We start from the raw sequence: 26,471 nt of genomic DNA, 5'->3' as shown, positions 1-26,471 counted from the left end.
TATGATTTTATTATGATCATATGTGTCCCCATAGGGAGGAGGGATGGTGTTTAATGGCTTCAATCACGGCAGCCTTTCAGGAATTACCCGATGCATTTGTCTAATTATGCAACCCTATGGTGTCGTTTCCCCCGCTGTCCTTCACATGACTCCGCCCACCTCTGACGTCATTCGTTTTGGTCCCGAAAAATCTCCCTGGGGGGGTCCCTCCAACTTCCCCTCTCCGCTCGTTTGAACGGGTGAAAATGTCAGCGGTGCACAGAGACCTGAGGCGCCCTGCACACAGCTGTTGCACTTCTCTCGTCATTAAAGAGCAGGAAGAATGGGGTGAATACCTGCGCACCAGCTCTCAGGAAGCCCTGCAGCTTCCCTCATCAGTCGCCCATTGAAATTCCAGCCCATTCACCTCAGCAGGAATCCGAGCTGCGTTCAGCAAATCAGTGTCAGTCTGTTCACCTGCGTGCTGAGCCAGGCAGGTGGGAGAGGGAATGGACCACTGCTGGACACGTGCTGATAGCTACTTCCTAAACCAGTCGGCCCAGAATAGCCGCAGTGTTTTCTAGGAGAAGAGGGAGGGGAGCGTTGGAGGGAGGGAGCTAGGGGGGGAGGGAGGGAGCTAGGGGGGGAGGGAGGGAAAGAGGGGATGTCAGAGGATCAGACGTGGATGATGAAAGAGTGGTGCAGAAAACACTTCTCATTCGGAGTCATCAATCACTGGTTACTCCACCGCTCCCAGTAGAGATGAGCCTTCATGCTCCTCATTTCCCCCCGGAGAGAGGGCTGGACAGTTACACTGCTCCCCTATGGCTTCCAAAGAACGGATGGACCTTCACAGTGCGTGTCCACTACAGCAGGGCATTGTGGGAAAAGCAAGGGTAGCGGAGTGTTGCGAGTTGAAATTTCTCAACTTTATGTAAATGACGAGCGTTAAACGCTAGCGTTGGCCAATCGGATTGGTTTCTTGTTTCTTGAAACGTGGCAACCGTTGGTCATGGTTAAAGTTTCTAGGTTTCAGTTTCAAGATGGAGGAGAAACTTATCGTGTGTGTGTGGCTGCACACCCAGTCCTCTTCAGAACAAAGTTACATAATGTGATGACACACGCCATGAGACGTCCCTGGCACTGCCAGAGTCCCGTGTCAGCTTCTGGGATGTCTTGTAGACGAGGACTTAAGTCAACTCCAGTGACGTCATCCTCTTCACCTTCGGAGCACACCTACACTGAGCTCTGGAGGCGTTTGTCCCGGTGAAATGGATCCATTGGAATAAGAGCAGAGTATTGGGTAAACGGCTGGGTCTGTTCTGGACATGATTGGGTGAGCTGGACCTGGGTAAGTTGTCCATGTCCATGGTGGTCCTGGACGGCAGGTCATTGAGGGGACACTGTCCCAAGACACGGCCCCTTATCACCTGGCTCTAGACACTAAAAACGCCACTTAGCAAATGCTCCCTGTCAAAAACCCATATTATATGACCCTATATTACTACCCTTAAAGGAGAGACACGCACACACCACACACACCCGTAGAAAGATAAACGAAAAAGATGGCCCAGGCCGTCAAAAGAGCCATTGATTTAATGTTAGGAGAGGAGGATGCTGGTTATTTTTGCACACTTTGCATTTCATTGTGCTGACTTGACAGTCGCCAGGGATAAGGAACGGCATTGCAGAGAACTGTAGAGAAAAGCAATGATCACTGAGGATTGTGCCCAGCTGGTGCTGGGTTAGGCTAAAAGCCACGGCCGTATTCCTGGTACTGGACTATTTGTGTATGAGTCAATACCTTAACAAGGGCAATATAAGCCCACCCCATCCCACACCTTCATGGCTAGGGGGGGCAAGTTGTAAATCTCAGTCATCTTATCTTCCTTTGTTTCCATGACAATGCTCTGCAGCACTCTCCAGTGGGGTTTTCCTCTGAGGGTCTGTGGCGCGTGCATGTGTGTCACATGACGTCTGTACCCTCGTATGTAATCTCCCATCAGCCATCATGATGTTTTCTCTCAGAACGCCACGAGGGACAAAGCTTGGAAGAGAGATGCTTCCATTCTCGTGTCTTATCTCTGCTAGATGCTAAACCCTCTTCTGCCGCGCCGGGGGATGAGAGGAGACGGCTGGAGCTCAGGTAGCTCCTGGCCTGGTCTTGTGCTCACGTGTCCATCAAGGCCAAGGTTGTTTGCGTCTTTGCCTGGTCACCTTTGCTATCTCATAAGATCAGCAAGCACCTCTGTCAATTCTGATTAAAGTCCTTTGCACTGAAGGCACACACACACAAACACATACACACACACATACACACACAAGAAGGGAAGTGAAGCGGTGCATCTTGAACACGCCAGTCACGTCCAGCCCTTTTGTGCATGGATGACATGTGACTCAATCCACACTGTACATAATGGAACAGCCTGGGTCGGCAACGGTTGCCAGGACACCGTCTGTCTGTACCCTGTTGCTGTCGCGTTGGTGACAGATGGGCCTGCCTGTCAGGAGCCATTGCTCAAAGACAAGATCCATGTGTGTCAGGGGAAGGGGGGGCGGGGGGGACATCATCATCATCATCGTTTGCCCGGTAATGGCTTGCGTTTAGCCACTGCTGCTGCGTCCACAGGGCGTCTGACTGGTAAGCTCCACTAGGGGCAGTGTTGCAGAGGTTAGAGCCTCACACTGAAGGATACCAGTCTGTTCAGCTCCTTGGACCGTGTTCAACCAAACACTGATTCAAACAGGGGAGTGAGAAGCAGTAATCCAAATGTATAGAGTTATGTGAAGGATTTTCTTTTTTTAAGCCACCTCAGCTAAGTAGAAAAAGTATGACACGGTCAGTGGAGGTTTAGCTGGAACAAGCTTGTTCTCTCCCTCCTCTATCACCTGTAGAGGCAGGCTGGCTCAACTGTCGACTGTGTCGGCAGCCTCTGTCTACTGTACCCTGTATCAGAACAGGAGAGATGTGGGTGTTTCTACTGTACCCTGTATCAGAACAGGAGAGATGTGGGTGTTTCTACTGTACCCTGTACCAGAACAGGAGAGATGTGGGTGTTTCTACTGTCCCCTGTACCAGAACAGGAGAGATGTGGGTGTTTCTACTGTCCCCTGTACCAGAACAGGAGAGATGTGGGTGTTTCTACTGTACCCTGTATCAGAACAGGAGAGATGTGGGTGTTTCTACTGTCCCCTGTATCAGAACAGGAGAGATGTGGGTGTTTCTACTGTCCCCTGTACCAGAACAGGAGAGATGTGGGTGTTTCTACTGTCCCCTGTATCAGAACAGGAGAGATGTGGGTGTTTCTACTGTCCCCTGTATCAGAACAGGAGAGATGTGGGTGTTTCTACTGTACCCTGTTTCAGAACAGGAGAGATGTGGGTGTTTCTACTGTACTCTGTACCAGAACAGGAGAGACGTGGGTGTTTCTACTGTCCCCTGTATCAGAACAGGAGAGATGTGGGTGTTTCTACTGTACCCTGTTTCAGAACAGGAGAGATGTGGGTGTTTCTACTGTACCCTGTTTCAGAACAGGAGAGATGTGGGTGTTTCTACTGTACTCTGTATCAGAACAGGAGAGATGTGGGTGTGGGTCTGAGGTAAAGGAACAGACCGCTTTAGTGAACACTATCTGATGAGGTCTGAGGCCAGCATAGAGGAGTGAGGAGAGGGGACGAGGCAGATTAGACATGCAACACACAGCAGGATAATCTAACATGGACAAATGCTCTGTCCCACTGACTGAAGGATAAGGGGGTCAGATGGGGTTCAGTTAGGGGGATCGGGAGGGGGGGGGGCGATGTTTGCGAGTAATGATTGATGGAGAGGAGGGAGGGGTTGGGGAAAGGAGGAGAGGAGAGGATGAGTCTTTGGGTAACTCCAGATGTGACTCCCCTCCCCACATCTCTTATCCATCTTCCCTGTGGAGATTGTCACATTTGCCTCTTTGTCCAAAACTCCCCTAGTCTCACATGTTAAATCTAGCAGTATGTTGGCTGCATCTGTTACCCAGATTAATCTTTACCGCCCCTACTTCCAATTCCATATCCTGTGCCCTCATTACACATGTGCACGCACGCACACCACAACACACAGTGTATAGCTCGGGTAGCTTGTCTTGTGAGGATTTCGTGACTATATTTATCTTCCGGTCCTCTGTGTTTGAGTGACGGTTGGAGGCGATGTTGATCTTGTCGGTTGGATCGTTCCTGGTGGGCCGCTCTTCACGTGTGATCAGATCCTTTGTGGGGGGGCCCGTCAGGCAGCTCCCGTCAGGCTGCCTGGTGACGAGCAGGGGGAGCGCATGCACGTGTGCACTCGTCACGTGCGTGCGTGGTGATGTGGTGATGTGCTTGTGCGTGTGTGTACCAGTGTGTGGGGTGGGGAGGGGGGACGTGGGGGGAGGGGTGGGAGGGGTGGGATGGGGGAGCGGCGCTCGGCTCAGAGCGGAGGGGGAGGGTGAACGGAGAGAGACGGGGAGGGAGGGAGAGAGAGAGAGAAAAGCGAGAGCGCGAGAGAGAGCGAGAGGAGATGCGCGGACTGCCTCTAGATGCCGGAGCCTTCCACATTGGAGCGGCGTGCGGAGCGGACGCAGGAAGATGGTCTCAGTAAGAGGGGAACTGACGGTTGCCTATAATTTAATGTTCAGTATCTTGGACTCCTTCTCCATGGGTAATATAGCAGGAGTTAGATGAGACATGCCTCTCTCTCTCTCTCTCTCTCTCTCTCTCTCTCTTTCTCTCGTTGTCCTTGATGTTATTTTGCTTCACATGCCTCTCTCTCTCTCTCTCTCTCTCTCTCTCTCTCACACACACACACACACACACACTCTAGCATTAGGATAGTCAGGGTGTAGGGAGCACAGAGCTAGCCATTGGGTCTGGCCCCTCTCCTCCGCTGCACCAGTCGTCCGAGCCGTGGGGCTAATGCAGATGGATCGCGCTGCCCCCCTTTTCAGCGCCGCGCGCGAGAGCGTGGCTCTGTGAGCGGAGGAGCGTGGCAGAGTAAGAGAAGGGAGGCAGTCAAGTCAAGCGCAGACGAGCGCCGACGCGCTACGCTGACACCCGCTCCTCTCTCCGAGTCCCCGTCTCTCTCTCTCTCCCCCCGCAAAGTGACGTGGAATCTTGACCTGTTTCAGTAACGCTCTTTTTTTTTTCTCTCTTTCTTTTTTCTTCCTTTCTCTCTGACCAGGGGTGGCTCCTGCAAAGAAGAGCCCAAAACTGGTAAGTCATTAATGCTCTTTGTTTCCACGCCTCCTCCACTATTCCCCGCTCCCTGTCTGTTAGCGCTCGAGCCTGTGTGCTGAGCTGCAGAGAAGGGAGGCTGATGCTGGGGCCGGGAAGGTGGCTCGAGGCTGTTGTATGGGAAGGGATGGAGGGATGGATGGAGGGGGGGGAGGGGGATGGAGGGGGGGAGAGATGGAGAGATGGAGGGAGGGGGGGGGAGGGGGATGGAGGGGGGGAGAGATGGAGAGATGGAGGGAGGGAGAGATGGAGAGATGGAGGGAGGGGGTTTCCTCCACCAGAGCTCCCCGCTGTGCAGGGTCTGGATCCGGTGCTTTGATGCACCGTAAGCTGCCTGCTAATAGGACTCTGCTCCCTGATCTGGTTGATTGTGACAATGTGGGAAGTGAATGCTTTAGCAGGGAGCCCCTGTCCCCCCCCCCCCCCCTGCTCTCCCCGAGGGGGGCTACGATGTTCAACTGTTCTGACGCTTGTTTTCCAGGACGATGACAATGACGAGCGTTATCGTTTCGATGACGAGCGCTCTCTCTATGAGGACGAGGAGCGCTTTCAGTTTGATGATGAAAGCAATTCCGATGATAACTCTGTGGATTTTGAGCTCCGTCCTAGCCAGTATAATGGCATGGTAGGTGACTGTTGGGTCTGGTATGAAGGCTTTCAGCCGGGAGCTTGGTGGCCTGCAGGTTGATAACGGGGCTACAGGCTGGTGGCAGGCTCATTGTGGTGGCTGAATAATGCTGAGGGAGATAAGGCTGTGAAGGTAAATAATGTCTGCTGCTAACACAGGTGGTGGGTTGCAATACTAAATAGGACACTGTACCGGCTGATAATGCTGTAACTTGGTAGCTTGTGATAATGCTGTGCAGGTTTACTAGTAGATAGTGGTGTCTTGACTCATAATAACAGGTTTAAAAGGCTATGCTGGAATATGATGGTGGTGGGTTGATAGGATTTCCTCTCTCTGGTGATGGGATGTTTATGACGTAGCAGAGCAGCACCTGGCTTCCTCCTCCTCTCAGAAGCTCCTCTGTTCCCAACAAGCCACCTGAAAAGTCCCTTAGGCACTGAGGAGATGAGGGGAGGTCAGGTGTTCTGTTGAAGAACCACTCAAATATCAGGGCTGTTGGAGTTAGACAAGACCTGACTGTGTAGTTTCCAGTCAGGGGTCAAGTCATGGAGTCTTCTAGTCTGACAGGTAGGAAAGAGGCCTCTGACAGTGTACAGTATCCATTAAGACACAGCATCCTTGTGCATTGATTTGATACCCACCATTCCTCTTGAAATGAACAGTAAGTTACGTGTGTAGAGGGTGTGGGTCCTAATTAGGAGAGTGACTTGTCTGTTATGTCTGCCCTGGAGAACTTGTGAGGTACATGGGTGTGTTTGTTGGGCTAGCTAGACTGTCTTTATTACACCATAAACCAGGGGTGTCGTACTCCGGTCCTCGAGGGCCGCTGTCCTGCATGTTTTAGATGTTTCCCTGCTCCAACACACCTGATTCAATTAAAAGGGTTGTTATAACGACCGTTCATTCGAATCAGGTGAGCTGGATCAGGGAAACATCTAAAACATGCAGGACAGCGGCCCTCGAGGACCGGAGCTCGACACCCCTGCCATAAACTCAGGAGCTTTCAAATGGGATTCCAAGGGGAGCTTGTGGCTGTTTGAGCCATAAGGGTTCACTTATTGTCTGCAGTAGATCCTGCTCTAAAACCACCTGGGACTTGACATCTGAGAGTGGCTGAGCTCTCCTGCTCCACTCCCTCTGTGTATTTTTGTTCACCACATCCTCCAAGATGGGGAAGTCAGGTGATGTGCAGATCTGGACCAGTCGCCCTGCCCTCCCCCTCCCCCTCCCCCTCCCTCCTCGTGGGAGGCGGCCTGGGTTGTGTCCGTGGTGCAGCCCTACTGCAGGTCTCCGTGCATCGCTGCCTTCCTCCATGACTAGTTAAACACTCTGACTGACTGTTGCGTGCTCAGAAGACTTTCTGGTAGGCAGTGGGGAATAGGGCTCCTCACTAATATATGCAGCTCTCTGTTGAACAAAAGGAATGGGCTATGTACTCTTGTCAGTGAAGCTGGGGTTTTCTGTTTCTCTCTCTTTCTCTCTCTCTTTCTCATTCTCTCTCTGTCTCTCGCTCTCTCTCTCAGCAGAGTGACTTAATCATTTCACTTCGTGCTTTAAAGCTGTGAGTGTTTTATTTTCTGATTCTTTTCTACCAGGAGACGTACAAAGCCGCCTGATTTATCCCGAGTGTCAATGTTGAGTGTGCTACCTGTTAAAATCATTGGCCGAGATCGCAAATAAACCTCTTGTCGTTTATTTTGACAATGAGACGATTTAAGGCTTCTTAATGCTCTCAGTGACGTCTCTTCGCTTTCTGCCCTTGCTTCTCTCCCTCGTTCTCCCTCTCGCCCTTCCCTCCCTCCCACCATCCCTCCTTCCCTCCCTCCCCGCCTCCCTCCCCACCCTCCCTCCCCACCTCCCACCATCCCTCCTTCCCTCCCCACCTCCCTCCCCACCATCCCTCCCCACCTCCCTCCCCACCTCCCTCCTCACCTCCCTCCCACCATCCCTCCCTCCCCACCTCCCTCCCCACCTCCCACCATCCCTCCTTCCCTCCCCACCATCCCTCCCCACATCCCTCCCCACCTCCCTCCCACCATCCCTCCCTCCCCACCTCCCTCCCCACCTCCCACCATCCCTCCCTCCCCACCTCCCTCCCCACCATCCCTCCCCACCTCCCTCCCCACCTCCCTCCCTCCCACCATCCCTCCCTCCCCACCTCCCTCCCTCCCTCCCTCAACAGCAGTTGGCGAGGAAGGACAGTCAGAACAGTTCCCAGCACAGTGTGTCCAGCCACCGGAGCACGAGCCACACCGACTCTCCTGTCCACCCCTCCCTGGCCGCGCCCCACAGCGAGAGCGTGCCGCCTGCCCCCTCCCAGGCCCTTCCCGGGCTGCCAACCCAAGACATCCCTGCCGACGGCACCATCCAAAGGAAACCAGACCCCTTCAAGATCTGGGCCCAGTCCAGGAGCATGTATGAAAGTAGGCGTAAGTATTATATATTTTGGTGGCTAGGGTGAATGAAGCGTGGCCCTGGGGCTCCCCCTGAGGACTGCGATCTGGATGAAGGCTAACCTGCATGTATGTAAGTGGTCTACCTCCAGAGAAGCAGCTGTCTTTTCAACACCACTCACTCCCCTCTTACCCCTTACTGCTGCCAGCTGCTCCTAAGTGCCTGTTGTTGTTTTGGGGTGGTGTTTTTGGCTTGCATGTGGGACGATATGCCGTAGCACTTTATTTGAGGAGCTACGACTGGGAGTAGTACAACAGATTTGATAGCTTAGCCTGGTAACTATCCCCACGTTCCCCAAAGCTGCCAGCAGTACTGCCACTGCTACTAACACTAAGGCCCAATTACCGCTCGTGCAGTCATTAACACGCTTACGAGATCCCCTGCTCCTCAGAATCACAAATGGCTGTGTAATTGACCAGGACGATGGAGGATATAGTGTCCCATAAATTCCTCATTGTGTGCTGAGTCTCAAATGGGGGAGGCGGGTGTGGGGTGAGGTATGTGTGTGAGGGAGGGGGGGGGTGAGGTATGTGTGTGAGGGAGGGGGGGGGGGGGACTAGCCTCCTAATTAACAGGAATATCCCTCAGCTCCACTGTCAAGTGCGGCCGTCTGAGGACAAGAAAGAGGATGAGAGGCTCTTCCAGGGTTGAGAGACTTCAGCCTCTAATCATGTCTGTGGTGCCCTGGTCCTCTGGAGATCCTCCATGATTTAGGAGCCTTCAAGGAGGGATGGGGGAGCAATGGCTGTCACCACCCCCGTTGGAGCTGAAACCTCCTGTTAGTGAGGAAAGTAGACGTTTGAAGATCAGGAAGGAGAAAAAGGAGGTGAGGAGAGAGAGAGAGGGAGAGAGAAAGGGGGGGAGAAAGAGGAGAGAGAGAGGGAGAGAGAAAGGGGGGGGAGAGAGGAGAGGGAGAGAGAAAGGGGGGGGAGAGAGGAGAGAGAGAAAAGGTTAGGGTTTTACAAAGAACTCGTACATCCCTGGCCTGAGGAGATGAAGGCATGACTGGGTCTTGAGCCCTGTCTGCCTCTGTTTGTTAGTCACTGCTCAGAGAGCGAGACAGGATGTGGGCAGATAAAAAGGAAGCGTGTGACAAGTGGTGTAACTTGTTTGCAGCTTGGGCTGTGTTTCTCGTATAAACAAATCCATCCTTTTCTTTTGAAAGTGTAAAACAAGTCATACCTGAGCTGGTTGGTCTGAGTTAGCCAGACCATAAACGTCATGGATACGTTCAGATCAATAGTGTTTGGAGCTGATGTCATTTCTAGATTTGATCCTGTGCCCCAGCACTGTCCTCCCAGGGTTAGTCCTGAGAAGGTCAGACTGCTGCACTTAGCCTGTGACCTGCTAGCCTGTCCACTAGCCAGGGGTAATGCTGGAGACTGGAGCACCAGCCCCCTGTCCTCTTCCTGGACTACTGTGGATGGAGTCATATTCCTGCTCCACCTGCTAAGCCTGATGGCTTCAGCAGGGCTGACCAGCTCTACAGGCTGTTCAAGGAGTCTGAGCCCAGGATCACACACGTCTTAACTCTGACAGACAGCCTGAATACACACTCCAGACATGCCCTCCCAACACACTTGAGTCAAGCTTTTCTTTTCTTATTCTCTCTTTCTATCTCTCTCTCTCTCTCTCTCTCTCTCTCTCTCTCTCTCTCTCTCTCTCTCTCTCACTCTCTCACTCTCTCACTCTCTCACTCTCTCACTCTCTCACTCACTCTCTCACTCTCACACACACACACACACACACACAAAATTGAAGGCTGTGGCTTGAAGCCCTCTCCCTGACCACCTCTGGTGCTACATGAACCATGAGCTGTCAGTCTGCAGTGCACCAGTTCTTAGCAACATAGGGTCGTTCTGACAGCTGGCCCTCCACCCGCCCCCTCCGCAGCCCCCCGGCCCCCCACCTCAGATTCCCCTGACAGGGCTGTAGAAGCAGACCCCCCAATGAGCCCCCCTGTTGATAAAACCAGCGGTTATACAGTTGTTGCCTCGTCCACAGGCTAATGGGATGAGAAATCCTTCATTAGTCTGTTCTGTGTCTGGGAGCCTCACTTCAACAGTGACGCGACACACACTACTGAAACATCCAACAGGATTTTGTGAATATTTTTGTGGAATAACTATGCAGCCTGCAGGCTTCAGAGGAGCTTTTTGGACCAGTCTTATGACGGCTTATATAATGCCTGTACCTGGGGATAGGTCGACTCCCAGAGAGACCGCCCCCTTCCTTTGATGGGAGCTGATGTTTACTCATGCCTCCGTATCTGTCCCCCGTAGGGAATAGTGCAGAGGGGGATTTTACATAACACATTGGTAGAGCCCCCTTCCCCCACACGCATACACCCACACGCAGACATATACTTTCACCTTTTGACCCCTCACAATGAGACTGTCCCACTGATTGGTTGGTGTGATTGTGCAGGTGGTGTAGTTATGTTTGTGATTGGCTGTGTGGTTTCAGTGCCAGACTTCCAGGAGCAGGACATCTTCCTGTGGAGGAAGGATACAGGCTTCGGCTTCAGGATCCTGGGAGGCAACGAGCCAGGAGAACCGGTGAGTCAGCTCCACACATCCCAGTAAAGCTGCATGCACGCTCATGTTCATGTACTCTAAGACTGATAAAATCCTCTGTACCTGGATAATTTCTTTTAACAGCATTAAACTCAACCAACCAGTACGTGTTAACCCTATGGGTCATGCAGTACAGATAAATGTGATGAAATTGTATAGACTTCCCCCCGGAAATCCTATAACTTCTAATCTTACAGTTAGGCTCGGGGCTTACATTCTTTTCCATTGGTTGTGTTTTTATGTCTATGGAATAGCTGGTTCAGAGCTCGTTGTTTGGAGCCAGATTAATCTGGAAGCTTCAGTTCTTTAGCTGCACCACACCTTCCAGCATCCCCTTCATGTTACCTCAATCAGACACAAGATATACAGCACCTCTCTCCACTTCTCCTCTCGAAAGCTGCCAAGTGTTGGTTCTCAAGCACTGGTCAGGAGGAGGAGAATGATGACTCATCAGAGATTTTGGACCTGCCAGTGGAGCCAGCTGGGGAGGGAAAGAGACTGAGAGGAAGGAGCCATGGTCTTGGTTTATGGCCCGACTAGCGGTATTCTCCCAAGGTTTAGTGCAGCTGTAAATTCTGGAGAAGTAGACATCAGACAGCAGTTGACTTGGACGCACACACACACACACACACACTCATGTCCAGACCCACCAGTGTAGGAGCAACCATTGTGTGAAGTCTGGGTCTGGTCAGGAGAGACAGGGACCGACACAATTCCATTAGCACCCTATTCGCCCTGACTAACCCTCCACTGTCAACCTCCGTTCTCTAGCCCAATCTCCCCAGAGGCCCACTGGAGGCGGGGGGGGGGGGGTCACATGTGCGCGTGCGTCATCCAACTGCATCCTGACCGTTCCGTGTTGTGTTTGTTAGATCTACATCGGGCACATAGTGAAGTACGGCGCCGCGGACGAGGACGGCCGCCTGCGCTCGGGGGACGAGCTCACTTCTGTGGACGGCACGGCCGTGGTGGGCAAGTCACACCAGCTGGTGGTGCAGCTGATGCAGCAGGCCGCCAAGCAGGGCCACGTCAACCTCACAGTGCGCCGCAAGACGGGCTACGCAGGTGAGGCCGGGGGTCACCACACACCACACATGCTGCCTGTTATGTTAGCACGCTGCCTTCTGATGTGCCCTAGTCACATATGCTGCGTTGGTTCATGCCACATTTCTTTGGTCAACTTTAGTGTGTCGGTGTTTGCTCTGTTCAGCCGTTCGTGTACTCAGCTGTGCGGATTCAGTTCTATTATGTACTGTTCAGTAGTTCAGTAGTTTTGGATTCAGAAGTTCAGCACTGCTGCATTCAGCTCTGTCATGTTCAGTAGTGTAGGGGGTTAAATATTGGCCAAACAACCAATTCCCTTTATACACAAGAACAACCAATCAGACCTCATCTTGAATGGGGTGTGAGAGCCGTCAAGTTGAGAGCGTCTAGAAACTCCACAATATAGCATATGAGAGGTGGGGGCAGGTTTGACACCCAGCCTTACAGTAGCTACGCGTTGAGGACCTGCTGTACTCTTGGCGTGTTGAGAGCTGCTGTCTGCCTTCCCTGCTCAATCTGTCTTCATCGGAGCCCATCAGCGGCTTCAGGGCCCAGGTGATATTTGGAGGGGTCACCCTCCTGCTCTTTGACAAGGCTGGGCTTGCGGTGGAAACGTTTGTCAGAGCCGGCGAACACAGCCTCAGCCCCTGCTCTGCCCTTCAGCAGGATAAATAAAGGCCATTAAATATGACGGAGAGGGTGTCCAACCTTCTGCCTGATGAAAAAGCCCAGAATGAGAACATAGGGGCCGCCAGGCACCAAGGAATATGAGGCGCTTTCCCTCCGCACCCACACAGAAAATGAAACTGAAGCATTTGGTCCGTGATGCAACACGCCAGCCCTTCCTTTAGATGTTGTGGAGGGAAATAGATCAAAGGTGGGTGGGTAGAGGACTGGATTCCCCCCGTGCAGGCTTCCTCTCATCTGTGGGATCATTACGGCTGCAGAAAGGCAAGCCACGGAGCTGGTGTTCACCCTGATTAAGGATATGTTTTATTTTAGAGTGAGGAAATGTACATGTCGTCGTTAAACGCATGGGAGAGACTGACGGTGTTGTTCTCATCATCCCCTTTCATCCTCTTTCCTGCCCTCTTATCTTTCCATTCCTCTAACATATCCAATCATCCCCCTGCTCCCTTTATGGACCCTATCCCACCTCTTTCATCTTCTCCTCCGCCCCCATACCTCTGCCCCCTCCCCCTTACCTCCACAGCGTCTAAAGGTGACGGCGAGGTGCCCCCGTCCCCGGCCTCCTCCCACCACAGCAGCACCCAGGCCCCCTCCCTGACGGAGGAGAAGCGGACCCCCCAGGGCAGCCAGAACTCCCTCAACACCGTCAGCTCCGGCAGCGGCTCCACCAGCGGCATCGGCAGCGGGGGGGGCGGGGTGCCCGCGGTCAACACTGCCCTGCAGCCGTACGACGTGGAGATCCGGCGCGGCGAGAACGAGGGCTTCGGCTTCGTCATCGTGTCCTCCGTGTCCAGGCCCGAGGCGGGGACCACGTTCGGTGAGACCCTGCCTCCCTGCGCCAGCTCACTCAGCGAGGCTAGGTCACTCAGCAAGGCTAGGTCACTCAGTAAGCCTAGGTCACTCAGTAAGGCTAGGTCACTCACCAAGGCTAGGTCACTCAGTAAGGCTAGGTCACTCAGCAAGGCTAGGTCACTCAGCAAGGCTAGGTCACTCAGCAAGGCTAGGTCACTCAGTAAGGCTAGGTCACTCAGCAAGGCTAGGTCACTCAGCAAGGCTAGGTCACTCAGCAAGGCTAGGTCATTCGGCACGGCTAGGTCACTCAGCAAGGCCAGGTCACTCAGCAAGGCTAGGTCACTCAGCAAGGCTAGGTCATTCGGCACGGCTAGGTCACTCAGCAAGGCCAGGTCACTCAGCAAGGCCAGGTCACTCAGCAAGGCTAGGTCACTCAGCAAGGCTAGGTCACTCAGCAAGGCTAGGTCACTCAGCAAGGCTAGGTCACTCAGCAAGGCTAGGTCAGGTGAGACCCTGCCTCCCTGCGCCAGGTCACTCAGCAAGGCTAGGTCAGGGTCGTGCTCACATACAGGACTGGACTGGATGGAATTCAGAGACACCATCTGTCAGACTTCTTTAACTATCCTTATTTATACAACCACCCCCCAAAAATGTATTCTGTATTGTACACAGTGTGTGAAAATCCACTTCTGAGCCGGATAGTTATTTCTGCCACTTTAGATCAATAAGATTTGTATCCATCCTCAGTGGGAGTAGTGCTCTCTCTCTATCTCTCTCTCTCTCTCATCCTCTCTCTTTCTCATCCTCTCTCTCTCTCTCTCTCTCTCTCTCTCTCTCTCTCTCTCTCTCTCATCCTCTCTCTTTCTCATCCTCTCTCTCTCTCTCTCTCTCTCTCTCTCTCTCTCTCTCTCTCCCTCTCTCTCATATCCTCTCTCTCTCATATCCTCTCTCTTTCTCATCCTCTCTCTCTCTCTTCCCTCTCTCTCTGGCAGACAGAGAGAGACACTAAAAGCCTTTCTCCAGCAGCTGTAAAATTCATAGCAGCCTTTCATAATTGATCTCCAGTGAAAGTGTGTTGCATAACAGGCCTGTATAATTCAGCTGCACTTAAATGGCTCTGATGAACATCTTGTCACTGTGCTGACGATGTCTCAATGATGAAGTCTACCAGGGAAGGGACATTAGTAGTGTGAGATTGGTATAGTGTATCCAAGTATAGGTAGCAATAACCACGTAACTAAGATCAGACAGTCCCAGACACATTTCTAACCTGAAGTAGAATGTTGAAAGAATACCTGGAACTGTATTCATTTGTCTTTAACTGCTACCCTCGTACATCCACACACAGTTTGAGAATGATGTCACCATGCATGTCCTTTGTTCTGGTGTCTGTTCTGTGCCATGTGCTCTCTGCTCTCTTCCTGCCGGCTGAGCGCTGACGGCCTCGGGGCCAGGTCTCTCAGGCCAGTCCCAGGCTTCTTGCAGGCCTAGCATTTCCTTCACTATGTTCCTCTGCCTGTGGGTGTGGGGCTGCTGATAATGGGTTTACACTGCTTAACTTGACATTGCAGCCAACAAGCTAGCAAAGCCCCCTTTTTCAACCGCAAACTGTTGACAAATCCTCACAGCGCTCGCTGCACTACCCCTTTGATCAAAGATGGTCATAAAAGTAGCATCGTCATGAATTGAGTTCTAATTATCCAGTGGCTCCGTAGCCAAGCTACACCCACTGTCTGCCACTGTAGCTGGCTAGCTGATAGCTGCTAGCTGCCAGTCCTCTCTCAGTCCTCTCCGTCTCTGCCAGCTTGTCAAACACTTCCTGCTGCAGTGAAAACCAACTGCAGCCTGTGGCCTCTTCTGAGGAGGCCTTTCTTCCACAGCTCAGTGGGCTTCAGCCCCCACACAGCTCATAGGGACTCCAGTGACAGCACAGGAAGTGACAGCACAGGAAGTGACAGAAAGGGCTTTTTGCTGGAATGAAAGGAGGAGGGAGGGAAACAGATAGAAAGAAAAGGAGAAGAATGGAGATATTGAGAGCGATGCGCGCTCCATTTATTCCTTCATGACGGGCTGTGTAGAAGTGTGTGTAGATGGAGAAAAGGACCTCAGGGCAGAGGAAGACGTGTGCTCTGAGGTGTTTGTTAGTTTTCCACTATTAGGAGTTGGTTGCATGGAATGTACTAAAGCAAATAGAAGTTTGGTCAGGACTTGGAGCTGGATTAGCGAAGGATGTTGCTGAAGGGAGAGGGCTGGGGGAGGTGTGGAATGAGAGGGAGAATGTCAGTCATAAAAAAAATGACTGACATTTTAGAAAACTGGATTTTAAGTGACTGGAGAGACTAGAGAGGCTTATTTCTGCAGAATGTACCATCCGAATTTCCCTTTTGTTCCTATTCAACGCTTTAAATGTTTTGGGCAGCAAACATTTTCTTGGGAAACCTTTACTGGCAGTTGGTGGCTTGGTTTAATTAACGCTTCAACTTCTGACCCTCTCTTTCCTCCTTCTCTTCCCCTCTTTTCGCCCTTTCCTAAAATCACACCTTTCCTCAACCCCTGTGACACCACAACACACACTGAATCGCACAAAATGCGACTTGTTGCTGAAAAAAAAAAAAAGCTGGAAATGCATGTGTGGCCATGCCCCACAAAATAGGGCGCATCATCGAGGGGAGCCCAGCGGACCGCTGTGGGAAGCTGAAGGTGGGAGACCGCATCCTGGCTGTTAACAGTTGCTCCATCACCAACAAGTCCCACTCAGACATCGTCAACCTCATCAAGGAGGCCGGGAACACCGTCACTCTGAGGATCATCCCGGGAGACGGTGAGTGGAGGAGCACGGCTCCACAGCCTCATCCTCATCCACAGGCCTCATCCACAGCCTCATCCTCATCCACAGGCCTCATCCACAGGCCTCACCTCATCCACAGGCCTCATCCACAGGCCTCACCTCATCCACAGGCCTCATCCACAGGCCTCACCTCATCCAGCGTGACATTCATCCACACAGCATGCACTCACTATAGTCAAATTTGGGGTTTGTTTGACATTTCTAACGAGTGCATGTACAGAAACGATGGATTTGTTGGTCCAGCTCCTGTCGGTGGTTCTCCTAGCAGTCTTACCTCGATTGTAACAAATGAAGCGTAGGTATAGCACAGAGGGTGTTGGTGGATTGAGCGCGCTCTACGCCTTCCCGGGTTGGGGTTATGTAAACGCTGTGGTGGATGCTGTGCTTGGGGATGTGACTTGAATAGAACACCCCCGCCATGTCAACAGAGCTGCTCCTCAAGATGAGAGGAAACTTCTCTGCATCCGTGTGTCTCATATACCTCCCAAACATGCAAGAGTAATTCAGCTGTCAAAGGACTGCAGAGGGAGAGGGGGAGATGTGGAAGGGAGAGAGAGAGAGAGGGATGTGGAAGGGATAGAGAGAGAGAGAGGGATGTGGAAGGGAGAGAGAGATGAGAAAGGGGGAGAGGGTTTGTGTGTGTATGTCTGTTTGGGTACAGTAGTTATTTGTGTCCGTGTTTGTGTGTATGCGTGTTGTGCTGCTTTGACAGATCACCCTATCATGGTACATAAATTATGTTTAATTAAGTGGTGGTGGGAGGGGGGAGGACACAGTGATGGAGCCAGTGGATGCAATCCTCTTTTGTCAACCTGCATGTTAGGGAAATTGGAGCTATTTGTCCACAGTTGCTTTTTCTCGGCTTGTTTTCCACGGATGAAAGCCTTTCTGTGAAGCAGCTGATGAGAACACAGAGCTGAAATTGTTTTGTCAAGAAGACAAGAACGAAGGGAGGTGTGTTTTAAAAGTACAGAGTGTTAGAGGACTGGGAGGGTTGGTGTCTGTTTTTGTGGCTTGTGTGGGTGTCTCATCCGTGTGTGTGTGTGTGTGTGTGTGTGTGTGTGTGTGTGTGTGCGTGCGTGCGAGCGAATATGCCAGTCTGTGTGGAGATCCAGGGCCAGGTTGCCTCCTGCTGTTGAGTGCAGCTCTCTGGGGGATGCGTGTAGTAGGGGGGTGAGAGTAAGGCTGGCTCCTCCACCACTGGAAATGGAGTCAGCTCTGTTTCCGGATACAGCACATTACACCTAATGCTTCACTTAAAGCCCCGCGCTCGGCTTACAGTTTCATCAGGAACCAACCACACCTCATTTGGTGGCCAGGTTGTCAATGTTGTTGGTATATAACGGCGCAGGGTGAACTCCTGTTACTCCCTTACACAGTCTCCCCTGTGTGCATCCCTCCTCATTCTTCATGTAGATTGCCACGCCCCCTGCCTCCGCCCCTCCACATCATGCGCTGGTGCACGGCCGGGGCGAGAGAGCGATTAGGCAGACAGCTCAGTGCTTTTCTGTGTGCCCTGAATGTTTCAAGACGGACAAAAAAAACAACAGGCAGAGGATGGCAGCGGAGGGTCGGGGGGGGAGAACAGCCCGGAGGGAGGGAGGGATGAGGTTGAGGAGAGGGGGATGAGGTTGAGGAGAGGGGGATGAGGTTGAGGAGAGGGGGATGAGGTTGGGGAGAAAGGGAGGATGGGTGGTAAAGACTTGAACACAGGGCCATGGTAGGAGGGGGTGGGAATGGAAGAAGGGGTAGAGGGAGGTATGGAAGCAGAGAGAGGGAGGGAGCCCTGGGGGGGCATGAAGGGAGGGGACATGGGGGGAGGGGACATGGGGGGGAGGGCTGCTGTACGCAGAGCCTGCTTCACAGCTGATACCAAAGGAGGAAATGAACCAGGGTCTATTTTAAGGCTTTGGGATGCATCGGCCAGGCAAACATCAAACCCTAAGTCTGCACCAGCACATCCCAGCGGGCCTGGATCAAACTCACCTGGCCCACAACGGCCAGCCCTGATTGGCCAGCCTGTTGTGTCGGAGCCGTGGACTGAATGGAGAATTAAGCCAATGGGATCCAAGGGGACCAGCGGGGGAGTGATGGATAGATGAAGGTGGGATTGACCGTGGACCGTGTGACTGTGAGGAGAATACTGAGCAGGGGCTGGGATTAGAGGGGGCAGGGCAGGGGTGGAGGTGGAGATGAAAGATAGGAATGGTTGTTATGTAGCAGTCGTGGGTGTAGGCTTACAGGAGTCTGTGAGGAAATGCTGGTGTAACTGCTGTTTCATGCCTGCTGCTAAGCATAATAGCTGCTGATTAAGGGACTAGTGGCTTAGTGGAGCTTGAGTCAGAGTGTTGTGATTACATAGAGGACTTCCAGTTATAGGACCTTGCCCCCACAGGGCCGGGAGTTTCATACCAGGACTGTGGTGTGGGTGGACTGGCCTGGTACTGCTGGGTCACTGTCCTGGTTCTCATCTGTTGTTGTCCTGGTTCTGATCTGTTATTGTCCTGGTTCTGACCTGTTATTGTCCTGGTTCTGACCTGTTATTGTCCTGGTTCTGACTTGTTGTCCTGGTTCTAACCTGTTGTTGTCCTGGTTCTAACCTGTTGTTGTCCTGATTCTGACCTGTTATTGTCCTGGTTCTGACCTGTTTTTGTCCTGGTTCTAACCTGTCGTTGTCCTGGTTCTAACCTGTCGTTGTCCTGGTTCTGACCTGTTATTGTCCTGGTTCTGATCTGTTATTGTCCTGGTTCTGACCTGTTGTTGTCCTGGTTCTAACCTGTTGTTGTCCTGGTGCTCATGGCTCTGTACTGCTGTCCTCCTGTAGCCTGGCTGACCTCTCCTCTCTCCTCCTCGCAGAGTCCTCCAACGCATCCCTGCTCACCAACGCTGAGAAAATCGCCACCATCACCACCACTCACACGCCCCAGCAACAGGCAGCACCTGAGGCTAGGTGAGAGGCATGCTGGAACATGGAGTCATACTTGGATGTTGTAGTCCCACCGGACGAGCCAAGAAGATGTGATCAGTATCTAACTAGGAGGTCCATCTGTCTGTCTCCTTCCAGAAGCAACACCAAACCAAAACAGGAGTCATTTGAGTTCAAGGCCCCACAAGCCCCTCCTCCCCCGGCCCCGACACAACCTCCAGCCCAGGTACGGGACACTTCCTGCTCTCCATCCACCCTCCCATCTACAAAGTCAGTACATCCATTCATTATCTATCAGTGCAGTGATGGTGTCACCTTAAGAACTTCTGTATGTCTGAGTTCTGTTTGCGGGACATGACATTTACTTAGGAGGTAATGTACTGGACTGCACAAGATGTACTGTACGAGATGTCGGTTGGAGGGCAGTATGATGGCATCATGACAGCATTGATCCAGATCTGCTGGAGGATGCTGGGACTGTGTCCTTGTGGTGCCTGTGTCTCACTCCGTCTGTCTGTAGACACACCCAGAGTTCACTACATCAATTATTCAAAACGCACACATGCACAAAGAAGTTCAAAATAGGTGTGACTTACCTAAAGGTGGTGTTTGTCCCTCACTGAAATTCAAGCCCTCTCACAGACACATTTAGCCACCGCTGAACCACCAATGTGACCTTGGTGTGTGTGTGTGCGCGCGCATGTCTGTGCCTGTGTGTATGTGCGTGTCTGTATGTATGTGTGTGTGTGTGTGTGTGTGTTTCTGCCTCAGGACACTGAGCTGTACTCCGTCGACCTGGAGCGAGACAACAAAGGGTTTGGCTTCAGCCTGCGAGGGGGCCGTGAGTACAACATGGACCTGTACGTCCTGAGACTGGCCGAGGACGGAGCCGCCGTCCGCAACGGCAACATGAGGGTACGTCCCCTCTAACCCCCTCCCTCCTCTCACCCCCTCCCTCCACCCACACCAGCTTCCTCACCAGCCTAGCATCCAAACCCCCACCCAGCCCAACATGCCAAGCCTGCCATCTCTTTCTGGCAGTCGTCTGATTAGTGCAAGTGAGGGTAGCGTCTCCCCAGACGCCAGGTGTGGATTCTGTCAGTGACCAGTCATTCCCACACTTAGACAACCCCTGTTGAGGCATCCTCTCATCGGTTTAAGTGATGATCTCAACACGTACGTTCCACATCATCTGCATGTGGGCGTGTCCACAGAGTAGAGGCAGCGTGCTCGACGAGAGCTCGCCTGGCCCACTGCTTCACCACACACCGTCCCTCTCCCCACAGGAGAGCTGCAGGATGTAGGCTAATTGTTCTGTGAGTGTGTGAGCTGCAACTGGATGTTAAGGTTTCCTTTATTGCTGAAAATGTCACGTCAACATATCTGACAAGTAAGCTGTGATGTATGTCTCGTGCGTGTGCGTGCTGCACCAGGCCATGTTAGAATAGATATGAGGCCCAGGTTGTGTGAGGTGCAGAGTGGCAGTAGGAGACCCAGTTCTGTAGGAGTGAAATTCCCCCGATGGAGAGAGCTCTGACAGATAACTTGAGGCGTAGAGAATAAAGCAGCCTTGTGCCCTCCCCCCCCCCCCTCTCTCTCTCTCTCTCTCTCTCTCTCTCTCTCTCTCTCCACAGGCTGCACACAAAATGTTCTTTGACACCATTTTCCTTCTCATGAAATGCGGGTTTGAAAGAAATATTACCCTTGTTATTAGAGCTGTCCTTTTTAAAGATTTGTCCTTCCTCTTGCCTCCCTTGACTGTCCCGTCACCCCCTCATCACTACGGACCCACTTTCAACCTGTCTTCCTGCCTCCTCAAATGCCTCACCTTCCCTGTCTTTCTGTGTCTGTGCCCCCCCCCCCCTCACTCCCTGCCTCTGTTACCCTCTCCTTGCTCCCTGCCTCTGCCTCACCAGGTCGGAGATGAAATCCTGGAGATTAATGGCGAGAGCACCAAGGGCATGAGGCACGCCCGTGCCATAGAACTGATCAAGAACGGGGGGCGGCGTGCCCACCTGGTCCTCAAGAGGGGAGACGGTTCGGTTCCGGAATATGGTGGGTCAATCTACGAAAACATTCCCTTCTCCCCCGTCTTCACCCCCTGAAGGCTCTGGGGGGAAACTGGCTTGGGGGGGTGGGGGGAGTCGTGGGTCCGGGGTACGAGGACTCCCTCCCCCCCCCCCCCTCCCCTCCCCTCCTGGTGGGTCACCTCTGGCTGCCACTGTCACCTGAGTGTTTCGGTGCTCCCGCGGGTCCTGTCCTCTCTGCTGTCACCTGCTCTCAGCCGATGTCCCCCTACTGTCACCTTTCACCTTCTGGCTGCGGCATATTTAGCTTGGGAGCGGGGTTTTAAGGCATTCTGGGACTTTGGAGTGTGAAGGGGGTTTGTACAATGCCACATAAAAAAAAAGAAACGTTGACAAAGGAGGGAAATCAATACATAAAAGATTAATGTTTCATATTGTGGATCTATGTATTATTGAGTCCTAACTGAATGCTATTTTTAGGGTTGAGGGTAAGGAAAGGAAACGCGATCTATTGCGTCCTGTGATAATTGGGTTACACTTGGCTTTGATTGCATCTCCAAGCTTTGGGATGTGGCGTAATGAGGATATTTATGATATTTATTGAAGGTGAATGTAAGCTACTGAGTTGTGAGGTCTTAGGTTAAAACTTCATTCAAATGAAGCATTTTAAGGCTTTTATACCATCTAACTCCGCTGTGTAGGACACAAACCAATGGAGTTATTAGCGCCTACTGTTAATGTCATTAGAAAACTGTGATAGGGACTCCACCCAACCCTAGTCAGAACGCTATTCTGCCACTAATACATAAGTTATGTACAGTAAGTAAAAGAAAGAAGCATTTTTACAAGTATTTTTGTTTTTGTACAGAGCCATGAACCAATCCACATATTAAATACAAAATATATTGCTGCATGAGCTTGTCAGTGTAAATCAAAAAAATATGTTTTTTTTTTTTTTCATCCATAATATTTATGGAATATTTCATTTTTTGTATTGTATTGATCTTTTGATTGATAGTCACAAGTCATCTTAATGTTTATTTGTCTGGGGGATGTGCCCATCTGAAAGGTTTCATTCATGTTGCGCCAAGAATGTGCTATGTTTTCCTGCACCAATATGACATCTCTGTGAGGTTGTATATTTTTTTACCATTTTTGTACTTTTTAGTTTACACCCTTTGACATGTTCGCTAGTGTTTCTTTTTTCTGTTGACAATGTAAACTGCTTCATATGGTGTTTGATGTGTGTGTGTGCGTATGCGCGAGTGCGTGCGCGCGTGTGTGCCTCATGCTGTTTCTCTTTTGGGTGTAGGGTTTTCTGCTGTTTTGAGTGTGGATGTGTGTGTACTGTAGGTGCGTGCGTGTGTGTGTGTGGACCGTTGTGAACTGGGCTCCAGGACTTCCTCTGTAACTGTTGATTTCAGTTTTGCTTAAGGGTTTGGGCAATTTCCTGGACTGTTTCTTTCTCTGAATGATGAAATGATCAAATAAACACTTTTTTCCAGTGAGAACAAAACACAAACTGTCATTTCTTTCCTTCTACTGGTGTGAGGATCTAAACCCTATGCTTTTCTCTTGTTTTCTTTATCTGTCTCTCCCTTGTTTGCACTGGGCTCTTCCTTACCTCAGGGGTTGTTGCTCCCCATCTGGCTGCATGTGTGAAAAATGAAAAGATGGGAGAACCTTCTCTTTACCAATCGGGCCAAAATCAGACCACGGTAACTGTCCTGGCTTCTCTCTCTCTCTTCTTGCTGTCTCTCTCACTCCTTTCTATATTCCTCTCTCTCTCTCTCTCTCTCTCTCTCTCTCTCTCTCTCTCTCTCTCTCTCTCTCTGTCTGTCTGTCTGTCTGTCTGTCTGTCTGTCTGTCTGTCTGTCTGTCTGTCTGTCTGTGTCTCTCTCTCTCTCTCTCTCTCTCTATCTCTCTCTCTCTCTATCTCTATCTCTATCTCTATCTCTATCTCTATCTCTATCTCTATCTCTATCTCTATCTCTCTCTCTCTCTCTCTCTCTCTCTCTCTCTCTCTCTCTCTCTCTCTCTCTCTCTCTCTCTCTCTCTCTCTCTCTCTCTCTCTCTCTCTCTCTCTCTCTCTCTCTCTCTATCTCTATCTCTATCTCTATCTCTATCTCTCTCTATCTCTGGATATATATATATATATATGCTGTGGCCTCAACTCACCGTGCCGTGTTCTACTCCATGCATACAAATTCATTCACCCAGAATGCATTGCCAGTACCGCCGTCGCTATCGCTGCTTTAGTATCATGCTGACCAATCGGAATGGATTTATGCATCCCACCTTGACATGCCAGCCCTCCTGGTAGATCATGGCCATGTTTGAGAGCTTCTTGTTAAAGCATTTTTTTTTGTGAAAACCAATGTAAGATTCCCTTTGTCATGGCGGTTCAGTTAGATTATTGTATTTTGAGTTGCCTTTTATAAAGTTGCTTATGTAGAAATATATATTTTTTAACAACAAGTTCTGAAGGCTACGTTTTAGAGCTTGTTGTTAAATGTGTTGTCCTTCATTTGTTTATTCTGAGCAGATCAGCTGAGATCAGAATGTTAAAACTAAACCTTGCACTGCCTAAACTCCACAGCTCTAAACATTATCCCATCACGCTCATACATTATAAAGCTCATTACTCTGCTCTCAGAACCCATTTGCTTTTTTTTTATTTATTTGCATTAAACATTTACCGAGCATGAGAGAGCATGAATTAGTCATGGCAGAACTGAATCAGCTTCACCAACACCAGCTGGCCCGTTAGGCAACACGGGTTCAAACTTGCCATCCAGCTCCCCCTGTACCGAACCGTACCGGGCCAAGCTGGAGAACTGGAGAGAGGCTTGTTGTAAGTAACATCCTTAAGCTTTGGCTGCTCATCCATTTCCGCCTCGGCCTCGTAAGTTAAAGAGCTCTACTAATGCATCACCATCAGCTGTAGTTGTAACGACTTTCTGACGTTAACATCTGTAGTGGTTCCATGTGTGTGATACTAACAGAGCATGGTCTAGTGTGGTGTAGCGTCTCTGCCTGTGTGTGTCTCACCCCCACCCCCTTCCCTCTATGTCATGTTGTCCCCCCAGACATCGGCGTCGACGGCACCGTCGACCCAGCCGCCAGGGTACAAAACGCTTCGGAAGTAAGTGCCCAGCCCTCTGTTGAAAGCCGAGCCAACGCACCAACAGAGTCCAGCTACAAACCAGACCCCAAACAACCATCCCGCAGCAAAGACACCAAGAAGGAGGACAAGAGCCACTTCCATCCCAAAAGCCGCCAGCGCTCCCCTGAAAAGAGCAAGGGCAAGCGCAAGGGGGACAAGTCCAAAGGGGAGACGGGCGGGAGCAAGCAGCCGAAGAAGAAGACAGAGAAGGGGAAGACAGAGAAGGGGAAGACGTCGAGCGGAGGCCAGCACCACCAACACCGTTCCCCGGAGAAGGGCCGCAGCCGGGGCCGCAGCCGGGCCCGCAGCGCCGAGAACACCCTGGACAGCCGCCACGGGCAGGGGCACGGGTACGAGCGCTCCCCCGCCAGACGCCATCGTTCCCCCGGCAGACGCCATCGCTCTCCTCAACGCCACCTCTCCCCTCAACGCCATCGCTCTCCCCAGCGTCACCGCTCTCCCCAGCATCACCGCTCTCCCCAGCGTCACCGCTCTCCCCAGCGTCACCGCTCTCCCCAGCGTCACCACTCCCCCTACAGGTCTCCTCACCAGACCCGACACCAATCCCCTGCCAGGCGTCGCGCCCGCTCCTCAGACCCGTACCGCCAGCCCTCCCCGGAGCAGGGCCAGTGGAAGCCCAGCAGTGATGTGGCAGGAGCCCGGCCGCCAGGCCCCAAGCCCAGCTTCCTGTTAGAGGAGGAGAGTATTCTGCGGGAGTCCCCAGCCCTCGCCCGCCTCAACAGGGAGGTCCCACGGCTGCCTGAGCCTGGGGACAGCCGGCTTCTCAGGACCTCGTCCCTGGAGCGCTCCTACAGAGAAGACACCCTGCTGAGAGACCTGGCCCGCTCCCCGAGAGAGCCCTATGGAGAGAGATACCTGCCCCGGGTACACACTCCCGACTCGGACTCTGCCTACAAGCGGTACAGCTCGCTGCTGAGGGGAAGCTCGCCCTCCAGGGAGTCTCCCCCCGAGTCACGCTACCGAGGGCGGAGCCTGGGCAGGGACATCTCACCGGTCGCAAGCTTGAGACGTGGCGGGGAGGAGGAGGGAGCGCCGAGGCTGAGGGAGTACTACAACACGCTGAGATCCAGCGGTGGGCGTTCGTCCAGGCCCACCCTCCCTGAGCCCCAGAGGAAGACCTACAAGGAGAGCCCCAAAGATCTGAGCATCTGATTGGACCTCCCCCAAAGATCTGAGCATCTGATTGGACCATACGTAATGCATCTTGGCTCATTCCATTCAGCTCAGAACCACCTCAGCGGGAAAAACACACGGACCTTGGATTAACCTAACTTATTGATTATGACATTCCTGTGTTCCTTATCAGACAGCGAATATAAAACTACTTTTAACAGCTGAAGTAGGATCTATTTTTTTCCTGTTGGTTTTTATTATTTTCGGGTTCTTTTCCTCTGTTCCTGGGTAAAGCATTCTACACGTATCTGACTTTTACAGAAAATGTAAAACCATAAAAAAACTGATGTGCCTAACAGTTCTATTGAAGAGCGTTTTTAAGTTACATTTTTGTTTGATTGAGGTGTTTCTCTGACACCTGATGACATGTATGTACTTTTCCACACAGAGCCCATGGAAGCACCTCAGTCACCTTGTCCTGTGACTGGTGCCAACACAGATGCTGTGCATGTCTTTACAGTTTCAATGTCTTCTATTATTTTGGGTTCTCTCTCTTTTTTCCTCTCTCCCCCAGTGCCACAGTTTTTTAGACATTTGACCAGACTATAGCACAAGCCTGCATTTGTTTGTATATTTTTTGACAGTTTGCAGTATGTGTACATTCAGAGGTGATCATTTTAAATAAATGAAGGGAAATTAAAAAGTTGAACTATGATGATGACAATGTTACAATAAAAAATAATATATTAAACAGATGAATGTGAGTTTCTTGTTTATGTTAAGCCATTCATATAACTATCTTCTGGCTTTAGTCAAATAAAAATGCTCTTTGGACCCCCTCATACAGTAATGCACTCCTAATTATCCTATACTATACAAAAATACACTATAGATATGTAGCGCATTCGCCAGGAATTCTTTTTGACACAGACAATTTTGAATATTCATTATGGGTGATCAGGA

General features: G+C 51.5%; 1 protein-coding gene across 9 annotated transcripts in view; it reads left to right on the top strand.

Annotated features, from left to right (window-relative positions):
• Positions 1-26,263, top strand: part of magi1b (membrane associated guanylate kinase, WW and PDZ domain containing 1b) — a 106,352-nt gene extending 80,089 nt beyond the window's left edge. For 3 of the 9 annotated variants that reach the window (XM_047024863.1, XM_047024860.1, XM_047024867.1), the window contains 12 exons: positions 5,171-5,202; positions 5,705-5,848; positions 8,034-8,280; positions 10,772-10,863; positions 11,754-11,946; positions 13,139-13,432; positions 16,061-16,228; positions 19,112-19,205; positions 19,320-19,407; positions 19,953-20,096; positions 21,098-21,236; positions 24,298-26,263. In XM_047024863.1, coding sequence (XP_046880819.1) covers positions 5,171-5,202; positions 5,705-5,848; positions 8,034-8,280; positions 10,772-10,863; positions 11,754-11,946; positions 13,139-13,432; positions 16,061-16,228; positions 19,112-19,205; positions 19,320-19,407; positions 19,953-20,096; positions 21,098-21,236; positions 24,298-25,547 — 2,885 coding nt within the window. In that variant the 3' untranslated portion in view covers positions 25,548-26,263. Of the gene's footprint in view, positions 1-5,170; positions 5,203-5,704; positions 5,849-8,033; positions 8,281-10,771; positions 10,864-11,753; positions 11,947-13,138; positions 13,433-16,060; positions 16,229-19,111; positions 19,206-19,319; positions 19,408-19,952; positions 20,097-21,097; positions 22,931-24,297 lie in introns of those variants that run through there. The other 6 variants (XM_047024865.1, XM_047024864.1, XM_047024868.1 and 3 more) reach the window with 5 other exon arrangements.
• The last annotated feature ends 208 nt before the right edge of the window (positions 26,264-26,471 follow it).

This window comes from Hypomesus transpacificus, chromosome 9, assembly GCF_021917145.1.
Source record: "Hypomesus transpacificus isolate Combined female chromosome 9, fHypTra1, whole genome shotgun sequence".
In the NCBI taxonomy this organism is placed as follows: domain Eukaryota; kingdom Metazoa; phylum Chordata; class Actinopteri; order Osmeriformes; family Osmeridae; genus Hypomesus; species Hypomesus transpacificus.
Note: the sequence above shows the minus strand (reverse complement) of the source record. Positions and strands in the feature narration are given on the sequence as shown.